The sequence below is a fragment of the Coffea arabica genome, chromosome 5c (genome assembly GCF_036785885.1).
Source record: "Coffea arabica cultivar ET-39 chromosome 5c, Coffea Arabica ET-39 HiFi, whole genome shotgun sequence".
Classification (NCBI taxonomy): domain Eukaryota; kingdom Viridiplantae; phylum Streptophyta; class Magnoliopsida; order Gentianales; family Rubiaceae; genus Coffea; species Coffea arabica.
The window spans coordinates 46,450,458-46,461,131 of NC_092319.1; the positions used below are offsets into that span (position 1 = coordinate 46,450,458).

The following is a 10,674-nucleotide window of genomic DNA, read 5'->3' on the forward strand; positions in this document are numbered from 1 at the left end:
GATGGTTTACAACACAATCCCCCCCTCCTTTTTTTGTCTCTGTACTTGCCATCGTCTCGAAAGCTTAAATGTACAATATACTGGTTAAGGTTGCTGTCGTGCTGTTGTACACAGCAGTAAAGTTTTGCCGTTAGCACATTTGTTCTCTGAAATGTAGCTGTCTGGAATTTCGCTGAATTTTTACTGATTGTTCTTTCATATATGAAACATCCCTCGTCTTTGTTCACTTTCTGAGCAATCACTCATACTGATTCAGATTCTTCATATGTCCATCTTAAAGTGATTTTTGAGATTGAGAAGACAAATTTGGGAAAGAACCGTGGTCTTATTTTTCAAGCAAATACACTATGCGAGTCCCAAGAGTCCAGGACTCTGCTAGTTCCTCGTTCCCTAGGGGCTTTCATTTGAAAGGTGCAGAACATAGCTTCTTCCTAAATGAGGACCGTAATTGCCATGATTGTATTTATGCGCTGAGAGTGTATGTAAGAGCGAAGAGAGACCGCTTAAGGTATGCAATAGGGATAATCAACAAACTGCCCCTTTGGAGCATCTCATAAAAGAATTCAGAGTGCAATTTCAGAGGGTAGTCTCCATGCAAGTTGGTACGCTCGAAACTATAAGCTAAAAACCAAAGGTGATGAAACTGTAAAAGAAATCCTTGTTCGGATTTGCAGTTTTCTAAAGTAATTTTTTTTTTTTTTTTCGTGAACACATTTTCTAATAATCTTTTTATATCTTTTCTTTTCACACATATTAAATTGATACGATACATTTTTTTTTACAAAAATTCTTAAAAATAACAATCCAAACGGGATGTTTCTTTTTCATTTTCCCTTTTTTTTGCTCTCTCTCTCTCTCTCTCTAATAGAAGCTCTAATTCATAATATCTTGAAAAGATATTTCAACTTATGAACCAGCTTCCGCTCATCACTAGACAGATCTTCCCAAAAATATGTCTTAAGAATGTCAATTGACTCCCTAGTGATATGGTTGACAAGCTCATCTTCAATACCAAAATGCCTTCCAAACTACTTCTGCTGCTCCTCAGGACAACGATCAATGATCTTAATGGTCACCCTTTGACCTTTCTTGGCATCATCAACTGGTATGTCACTGCTATTGATTAATTCAATATGGCCAATATCAATGAACTCCTTTCGAGGAATACATAGTGGAGTTCCAATCTTTGCAACGCCATCAAGACGTCCATCCCCAAAAGAATGGGACCCTTCTTTTTGAAAACGGTGTTTGGTATGGTCTCAAGAACACGGGGGAATGCTGCATCTCCAGCAGTTCTCTTCTACTCCTCCTCCTTGAGATAATCAATATGAGGCTTAAACTGATCAAACAGCTGATAAATAACATCTGCGCAGAACAATTCGATACCCAGTTTATCTGCAAGTTCCCAAATTTCCAGCGTGACCTCGACATCAAAAGGCAAAATGGAAGCATATTCTCTCTTCTTCTCAAGCATGATGCTCCTTTCTTTGCATCTTTTTCATCCACAGGGCCAATGCTTATAATGCTGAAAGGTATATTAACTGCAGGATTCTTCAAGAATTCCAAGAGGGCTTCCAAGGAGCCAAGAGAGGCAGCTTTAACATATACTCCCTCCCCTTTTTTCCAATCCTATTCATGGCTGATGTGATATCCTCCATTGCTTCTTTCTTAATACGTTTCACATCGTCATTTGGCTTCACAACAAAAATCCCAGAGCGAGCAATAGCATTCTCAAGACCTTGTGCTGCAATTTTGATACTCTATGCAGCATTGATTTCTATACAAACACAAACAATTGTCCTTCACTCGGAGCTCTTTCAGTGGGTGGGGTGTCAGACTCAATACTATTCGAATTCCATTAACAATAGGACCCTGCGTGCCACAAATAACTATTTGATCTCCTTCATGGAGCAGACTATTTACTAAGACCACTGCAATGGTTGTCCCAAGTCCTTTAACAACCTTAACCTCCAAAACAAATGCACTGCACTTGGTTCTGATAAGTAAGTTCCCGAACCAAGGTCCTTTGAGCCCCCTGCACCAGTAAGAGTAACAAGTCTGGGACCCCTTCACCACTAATTGCACTAGTAGGCACAATGTTGAATGTCTCCCCCATATAATTGTTTTCGTAGTACAATGCAGCGTTTATTCCTTGCTCCTGGAACTGTATGATAACCTGAGTCAGCCTCTTGTTGAATTCATTTTGCACACCTTCGGACTGTTGCTTCATTGCCTTCACCATGGGTGCATTGTAGCATATTTTCCATCCATAAGGTTTGTCAACCTTGTTGAGCGCGACTATGAATTGCGTGCCCATCAAGTTCAAAATAATGAGGGATTCGCCTGTTTGGGGCTTCAAGCCATGCACGATATCAACAAAGAGAACTGGAATGTCACACAAACCTGACAATTTGTTGAGTAATGCCTCCTACATGATCTTCCTGAACATTAGTGGCACGAGGTTAATGAAGTAACATGGTTTTCCCAGCATCAACATGACCCATAACGCAGCAGATTGGAGAACGGAGATGACATTCTAATTTTCCTACTTCTTTAAAGGAATTACCTTTTAGTTCTACAACCTCAGCTTCCGGATGAATCTGAGATTTCAAATGTGGGATTGCCTTGAACTCCTTAATGGCCATTGGAGGTTTAGGCTCCTGATCACCAGAATCAACATCTACTTCAGCATCTGGACTTCTCCTGAGCAGTTTAAGATCAGCACCATCATCCCAAGTAGTATGCGTTCTCTATGTGCCTCCAATCTACGAGATTCTACCTTTTGCTTACTCGTCAAGAGTTTCCGTTCTTGCTTTTTCTTCAACCGTTTTTCTTTTTCCCTTTCCTTCTTCAAACTTTTCTGCTCTTGTGCCAATCTTTCAAGCTCTTCTTCGCTGATCCTCTCCTCTTCTTCTTCCCTCAATCTCTCCTCCTCTTCCCTTTTTCTCCACTCTTCAGCTTGTGTTAAAGTAAAGCGAGCTTCTCATGGATCTCCGTCACATGCTTTGGAACTTTCCATCTTTTCATTCTTGTTCTTACATCCTTGCTCTCTCCTTGTGCAGTGCTACTACAATTCTTCATACAAGGCTTGGACGGCTTCTTCTTCTTGTCTATCTGATTTATTATGCAAAAATAACAAGGGGATACTACTGCTATTCGTTTTTTGGTTTATGAAAGAGTTTAAATCTGACAAGAAGAAACCTGAGTGTCAAGGTCTACTGATTAATGTCCTTAATTACCACTTGGCCTTTTTTTTTTGGGACAGTAAATGAGGCTGTAATTAATCCAGATAACAACATTTGTGTTTCCAGTTAATCAGAAGTATCTTTCATCTTCTCCTACTCTTCCTACGTCTATCATCATTTTTGCTATCGCTTTCACTTTCTTCCAAGCTCGAGGATGATTCAGACGAATCTGAATCATGAGAACTAGAAGTACCTGATTCATCAGATTCAGAAAGAGGCTTCTGCTGTTGCATGATAAGGCGAGGCATGTTCTTCGCGACCGTGACTTTGAACCATGATACCAAGGTGCACAGACGATTCCTGGAAGAGAATCTGGATGAAATACGGGAAGAAGATGTTGTCTCCTCTCCGTCAATCGTATGTAAGACAAAACGTGCCAAGGTGCTAAGCAAGTAGGCAAAAAATTTGGCCACATTACGTAGGTTACTTGTCTCGAGTCGATGGATCATAGAGTACTGTTAGACAAAGCATTTTTCAAAATTTTCTTGATGAATCTTGTTGATCATGCAAAACCGTTGGCCAAGAAGTCCATATTACTGAAGGTAAGTCCTCTTCTGGCTGCAGCACTCCAACGACATAATACACAATTCCATCTCCTGACCAGGCTCTAGCTTGATTTTCAGTAGGTTATGACCAGCTTCTTCATAATGGGCCAACACAAAACCACAATGTGTGTCAAAACTATGTGTGTCAAAACAATTCCATAGTACACATTATGGGTTTGTTTTGGAAAGAAAAAGGAATAAAAGAAAAGAAAATAACAAGGTGTGGCAGAGGCAAGGGAACAAGATTAGGAGAAGAATCAGTATCTCATAGTAATAGTAGCTGATGGCAAAAGAAGTCCATGGATTCTGAGTATAATCTTCTGATCTTGCAGGCAATTTTGGCTGAATTTCGAACATGCTGTTATTTACACTACTTCCCAGCCCCTAGATAGGCAGAGCTTTCCAAAGCATTTATATTTAGGGTACAAAACTGACGTGCAGCCTTGGTTTCTTACGTTTTATTGAAATAGTGAAACGCTGAATCTATTGTTGTTCCGTTTATGATCGTATTTTAAGTCTGGTCTTAACGAAGGAAGCACTGTAGAGAGCAGGTAAATTTCTTTGCAGAAAATGATGGATTATCCATGACAAATGTTAATAGGCCTTGGAGAAAGAAATGACGAGATTCTAATATACTCAACTGATTAATCTGCTGAATTTAAAATTAACCATGCCCCTTTGTTTTGATGATAAGGTCCGTGGAGCAGGTAAGTGGTGAAATCATGAATCATGGATCCGGCCATCCTGGAAAGCCGACAAGAGAAATGGTAATCCATTTCGTGTTCAAGTTCAGAATGTTACTGCTATTACCAAAATTGTCTCTCCGCTTTGGAAATTGAAGAGCGTTCTTCAGCTGCACACAAGCTGGAAACAGAAACCTTTGCATGTAAGTTTCATAATTGTTTTGATATTGCATCTTAGTGCTTTATAATGTAATGAATAATGAATCCACATTGCTTAGATTTTAATCAAAGAAACAGAAAAAGAGGGAAAACAAGATTCCCTGGACAGTACATTTGCCACACAATTGGAGTAAACAATGTAGATCTGTGCGCTAGAACTTAAGAGACAAAGAACTGGGGTGTAAATGAGCATAATCAAACTGAATATCCTAATATTCAAACTTATTGAATTATTTTAACGAATTTCAAATTTTATTTAAATTTGACTTGTTATTTGCCGAAAATAACTTGAATGAGTTTTTAATCAAATTTAAAAATTGCCGAACATAAAATGTTGTTCAACCTTGGGTTGACTAATTGACAAATCAAGCTCAACCAAGTTCAAGCGAGCTCTTACCAAGCCAAGCTCGATTTGAGTATTGAGAAGCATGGTTCATCTTTCAGCCATACGAAGAACAAAAATTTACGCCTCACAGGGGAGTTGAAGGCAGATTCAACACTGAAATAGTCTGGACTAACTGCTAAAGTTAGGCCAATACTACCCATTACAGACCGCATGGAGGTGAAAAGTGAAACAATTGCGAGTAAAAGTTATCAAAAGTTGTGCAAACTAACTAGGCTCGAAGCTATGTCATAAATGGCATAAATATTCCATAGGATGACAGAAGAGAGTAAGCAACTAATGAATGCCTAATGGATGTGGAGTTTTTGGTGGTTCTCTGGTAAAACAATTGGGGTTCTTCCTCTTTCATCAACCTGCCTGCATTGATCTTTCTTGGTACCCGGATTCGATCCTCGTCGTCCTGATCCTTCTCCACGAGATTCAGTAAAGTGCTTGCGGCGTCGCTCATTGTGTCCTGCTAAGCGTCGGCGACAACTTCTCTTTGCCTCATCAAATTCTGAGAGGTCGTGGAATCTGGATAGACAATATAACCAAGTCTTGGACCTTGCAAATTTGAGAACTTACGCGATAACAAAAGCAAAAGATTGTCAAGAGGAAGATAACTGGCAGAAAATAGCCAAAAGTCCATCAACTGGCATTTGTTTTTCCTAATAAAGATCAAATAAGATAGAAGCTATCATGATAGGATAAATTTGCGAAGAAAAAAGCCCGGAGATACTAGGACTTCTAAAGAATATTTATGATCTGAACTAACTGAAGTACCAGAGTATGGTCAAATTTCTGCATCACCGCAAATGGAAATTGTTTAGGGCTTGCTTGATCCATTTTTAGTCAGGAGTTCCTTGTACACAGCTTTTGTCAAACATGATTCTCAGAAAGCTAAAGTTCTCCATTACGTATCACTGGAAGTGATGTTTAGACCAGCTGGAATTTTAGTTTGGAAGACTTAACAGTTATCTAAAGAAGCTACACCATATAATTTTCCCAACTTGTTCAGTAATGCACAAGTATAGTGATACAAATCAAGATGCTCTTTAAACATTATCTGAAGGATTGTTCTTTAATCTTCATCTGAAGCATTTTAGGATGTAGTATTCCTAGTTGATAATCAGTAGTTCATTCGAGCCCTGAAGGACACTTGATCTATCGACAAAGAAGGCCACGGTTGCGTACTTCATTGCATGTTTAGTCACAGCTTTGACACATTTGCGTATCTTATTTCCTAATTATGGGTTTGTTTTTTCCCATTTTTTCCCTGTGACAAGACAACAGAAACTTAATTTATGAATTTAATCACATTAATATTTTCCTAATCATGGTTAATTCTTCCAGAGGAGGTACGATGAGATAAACAGCTCGTAACTATGTTTCTATTAATTCGGAAATAAGCATAGAGGATTTGGGAAAGCAGGAAAAGAAAAAATTGTCTTAATGAGTCGAGTTCTACAAACCTGCTGCACTGCTGACAGAACCTCTGCTTCAGTCCTTCAACCACGACAACTTCAGCCTTAGCATGATACTCACACACCTTGTGCCTCTTGTGGTAGCTCTTTGAATCAGTAAGATCAGCCTTACAATTCTCCGCCCGGCAGCCCGGCGGTGGTGCCACTGCCACCCCTCCACCACCACCACCACCACCACCAGCACCTTCAGCAGCAGCAGCAGCAGTTCTTGAACCCCTCTTCCTTGGACCCTCATCAAAATTCATTCTTTTCTTCTTAAGCCCAGGCTCCACCTCAATTTCTGCTCCAAAACCACCATTACCATCTTCTTCTTCCTCCTCCTCCTCGTCCACCTCTTCCTCTTCCTCCTCCTCCTCCTCCTCTGTGTCAGTCTCTGCCTCTTCCGTCACTTTCTTGGTTGGAGCAAACGGGGAATGCACGGCTGATGATGATTGCCTAAGGTGGTGCATGTGAGGCTCCATGATGATAGCGACCTTGTGGAGGGCTCTTTCTTTCTTATAATTCAATTCAAGAAACTAGAGTGAGAAGACTACAAGAGGAGGATGAGAAAGACTTGAAAGATATGGGGTGTGGGAAGAGTAATCAATGGAACTGAAGGCATGCTGAGAGAAAGCTTAAAAAGTAGTACTAGTACAATACTACAACATTAGAGAAAGAGAGTGAGATGGAGAAAAGAGAACTGAGGGAGTGAGGACCACTACAATTTCTCCGCACTCTTCTTAGCTCCTTTTGTCTGCATCCTTCTTCTTCTTTTCATTTTTTTCTTTTTGGGGTTACAAGGCCCCTTTGTCTGCTTGTATAGTTGCTCTTGTATTTGTATAGGCAATATGCAATCATGCATGCCCTTCTGCGATTGTTAGTGTGTGTGAGTTTTTTTTTTCTTTTTTTTTTGGGAATAATGAATTGGGATAAGTACTTGGGTAGTTTGAGAAATATGTAGCTTAACAGATGGAGGAGGGGAAGGCTTTGGCTTGCTCTTATAGACTTAGGCTGAGGCTGAGGCTGAGGCTGAGGCTAACAGTAGTTGGCGTAGGTGGTCAAATTATAGTTATTTGTGTTATAAATTGTATTGCCTTGTTCTAGTTGAACAGGGTAAATCCCCATTCTCAGTCTTGTCGCGTGGATACACGCTCAATGATTGGATTACTTGGTGGATTCAGGTGACATGTGGTGAGCGGGGAAGGATCATTTGCAACTGCAATGGGATATTTTTCAGGGGTGAGCACAGTTCGGGTGCCGTCCTGACTAACCCGACTCTAAAATATTGGATCAGTTATTTTGTGACTCTAACCTGCTTCTAATATTTTTGAGTACCCGAAAAAAAGGAGCGGGTCATAGGATACTCGTCCCTAAAAAAAAATTATTTTTCAATAAAAAAATATTTTTTACTTAATATCAATATGTTTTTCAATAAAAAAAAAAGTATGCTTTCCAATTAACATTGGTAGATATATTATAATCAAAATTCATGCATCACCATTCTCATACATTTCATCCAATAATCAAACCAATTTCATAAATTTAGTACATATTAGAATTATAATATCTAATAGATAAAACGAAATTTTATAATAATTTTGAGTACATCACCATTCTCACATATTTCATCCTTCTATAACATAACAAACACAAGGATAATAAGTATATGGCAACTTTTTCAAGTATAACAAATACAAGGATAAAACGAAATTTTATAATAATTTTGAATACATCACCATTCTCACGCATTTTATCTTTTTACAACATAACAAACACAAGAATAATAAGTATATGACAATTTTTCCAACTTCCTTAAGGATATTATGGTACAAGATTGCATCCAAAATGAGTCAATTGTGGAATCAAGTTCGGAAAAGAATTGAACAGAGTTAATAATTTTTGAAGAAAGTATAACCAAAGTAATTTTGAAAAATTTTCCCCAACTTTCTTACATCTTTGGAATAGACCTTGTTGCATTAAAGGTGATGAAAAAGAAAAATAAATTTCTTGCACTAAAATAAAGGAAACAAATTTAAGAGACACAATTGCAATAAAATAAATAAATAAATGTAAGACACAAATGTTTTAATTATCCAACTAACAGAAAATTGGAGCTCCAAACACAAATTTTTGATTGAATTGATCAAAATTTTGCAGAAAAGATCGATGGAAGTAGAATAGAAAGAAAATGATGAAAGGGATGAACAATTTTTATGATAGAATTTCACAAATGTTTCTTTGTTTTATTCATTCGGTTCAGGTTTCACCAAGAATATTCACTTTTTTTAGACAAGATGAGGAGAGGCGAATCATATGAGATTAAAATATGAGGTTGTAAACCACTTTACTTACACTTAGGATTAAAAATTATAAAATTATATAATGAACCCTTATTTTTTAATATTTATATAATATACCCTGCGGGTCAAGTACCCGTGGGTTTTTATTTTGTTAATCTGTATCCGTATCCATTTTTACGGGTACCCAACCCGCATCTGCCCTCGCCAAGAAAAATCGGATCGGATCAGATCGGATTTTTTGCCCTCCCCTAATATTTTTAGATATATCCCCCCCTATTTTTTTCCTCCCAGTCTTTCCTAATCAGACTATAATTTGTTAAATTTTTACTTAGTTGATGCATGTTTTTCATCTGCACACTTCATACATTAGCATCTTGTGCATGAAATTTCTTCATAAAGAAACGAACGGCCAATATAATTGCAATTCAATTGCAGCAACTAGCGCCCTTGCGGGTAGTTCGACCGATTCCGTCGTCTAGTAGTTGCTAGCAGGTCTCATGATCGATACCCGTGTATTACCTCGCTTGGTATCCTTGGGGCCAAAGTCTATACCGTTTCAGGGGATTAATCTGGTTGAAAAGTTGAAATACTCCTAAATGGAAAATAATAATAATAATTTTGCAGCAACTAGCGACTAGCAAGGTACTATAAATGCAGATGCGGCTGCATGAAAACGTCCGTCGAGTGTATCAGAGTTGTGCTCTAATTATAAAGAGGTTAGATTTTGAGATAGGCATGACTGTTAAGGGTTTCAATTCTTTAAAATTCTGCTAAGTTTTGCTTCCCTAGATCTCACACTATTTGAGTATTTTTCCCTTTTAGCATTAAAACAAACAAGGGGAAACTTGAAGCAGATGGCATTCAAGTTTTAACTGAATTTGATGTCATTGTTTTCATTTTGGAGTTGTATCATCTCTCGGGAACAGGGGGCCATTATGTTGGTTAACAAACAGCCAATCAAGTCCCATGTGTTCGAATTGCAACTAGCAAAGAGTCAGCAAAAATCAAGAGGGAAATTGTGTTCCGTGAAAATTTACAGTTGAATATAAGGATTATTTTGTCTTGAATAACTAGGGTAGCACACAGGTTTCTCTTGAGATTTTTCCAGAGTTGCAAAACTATATGTAGTCTTATCATTTTCTTGCAGAGGTAACCTTGGAATAAGGTGTTGTAACTATAACAAGTTTCCCTAAAATCCAGTGCTTAATTTATCATAATATTTTCTTTGGCTGGCGTCTCAATATTACTAAAGAAACAATGAAATTAAACTATGGTTAAGATTCTAGATGCAAAAGCCAACAGCCATAAAAGCTTTTAAGCACAGCGCTCGGTTAATGCAGGTGTGCATTATTCAACTGCACAAATGACAGTTGAGAATCTCCAGCCAGAACCCAGAATGATAAACTAGTGTGACTAAATATTTCACCAGCCAGAGCCCAGAATGATAAATTGGCTGGTGGCCAGGCAAACTGAGGAAAGCCTGCCTGTTCTTCTGCTGCTTCTCCCTTTTGGAGGACTTGTTGCATCCCTTTCCAACTCATTATGCAGCGCAGGAATTGAAACAAGGTTGAAGTGTCCGGTCTCTCCAGCCTGCGTACAATTTCTGTACAAGTTGTTCGTAATCAGCTAAACAATTTCTGGCTGCATTCGGGAATCTGTACGTGCCTCACTACAACCAGAGATTCAAAGTTGATACTTTATTACTTCCAAATTCAATGACATGCGCAATAATTCAATGATCCTTGTTTGTTTACGAGAAGCAAAACGTTTCCCATCGCTTTCGTATTCATGTATCAGATATGGCCCTCAAGCCCTGAACAACAATAATGCTTTCTTA

The 10,674-nt window shown here is 38.4% G+C and overlaps 1 protein-coding gene and 1 pseudogene across 3 annotated transcripts; both read right to left on the reverse strand.

Moving 5' to 3' along the window:
- Nucleotides 1–894: 894 nt before the first annotated feature.
- LOC113689590 (eukaryotic translation initiation factor 5B-like) lies at nucleotides 895–3,006 on the reverse strand (annotated as a pseudogene).
- A 2,057-nt stretch (nucleotides 3,007–5,063) lies between these two features.
- Nucleotides 5,064–7,507, reverse strand: LOC113689869 (uncharacterized). 3 transcript variants are annotated; one of them, XM_072051294.1, is made up of 2 exons: nucleotides 6,547–7,496; nucleotides 5,064–5,638 (listed from the first exon to the last, which is right to left on the reverse strand). In XM_072051294.1, exons 1-2 carry the CDS (start codon nucleotides 7,017–7,019, stop codon nucleotides 5,383–5,385), a joined length of 729 nt encoding a protein of 242 aa, XP_071907395.1. In that variant the 5' UTR covers nucleotides 7,020–7,496; the 3' UTR covers nucleotides 5,064–5,382. The 3 variants fall into 3 exon arrangements, with proteins under 3 accessions (XP_071907395.1, XP_027063464.1, XP_071907396.1); XM_027207663.2 differs by having other exon boundaries at nucleotides 5,064–5,608; nucleotides 6,547–7,482; XM_072051295.1 differs by having other exon boundaries at nucleotides 5,439–5,742; nucleotides 6,547–7,507.
- Nucleotides 7,508–10,674: the final 3,167 nt, after the last annotated feature.

What these genes read in the sequence shown, in the direction of transcription:
- LOC113689869 (XM_072051294.1), bottom strand. Translation starts at nt 7,019, where the DNA reads ATGGAGCCTCACATGCACCACCTTAGGCAATCATCATCAGCCGTGCAT. An exon ending in TTCTGTCAGCAGTGCAGCAG is followed by an intron (nt 5,639 to 6,546) that starts GTTTGTAGAACT and finishes CAAATTTGCAAG; the next exon opens with GTCCAAGACTTGGTTATATT.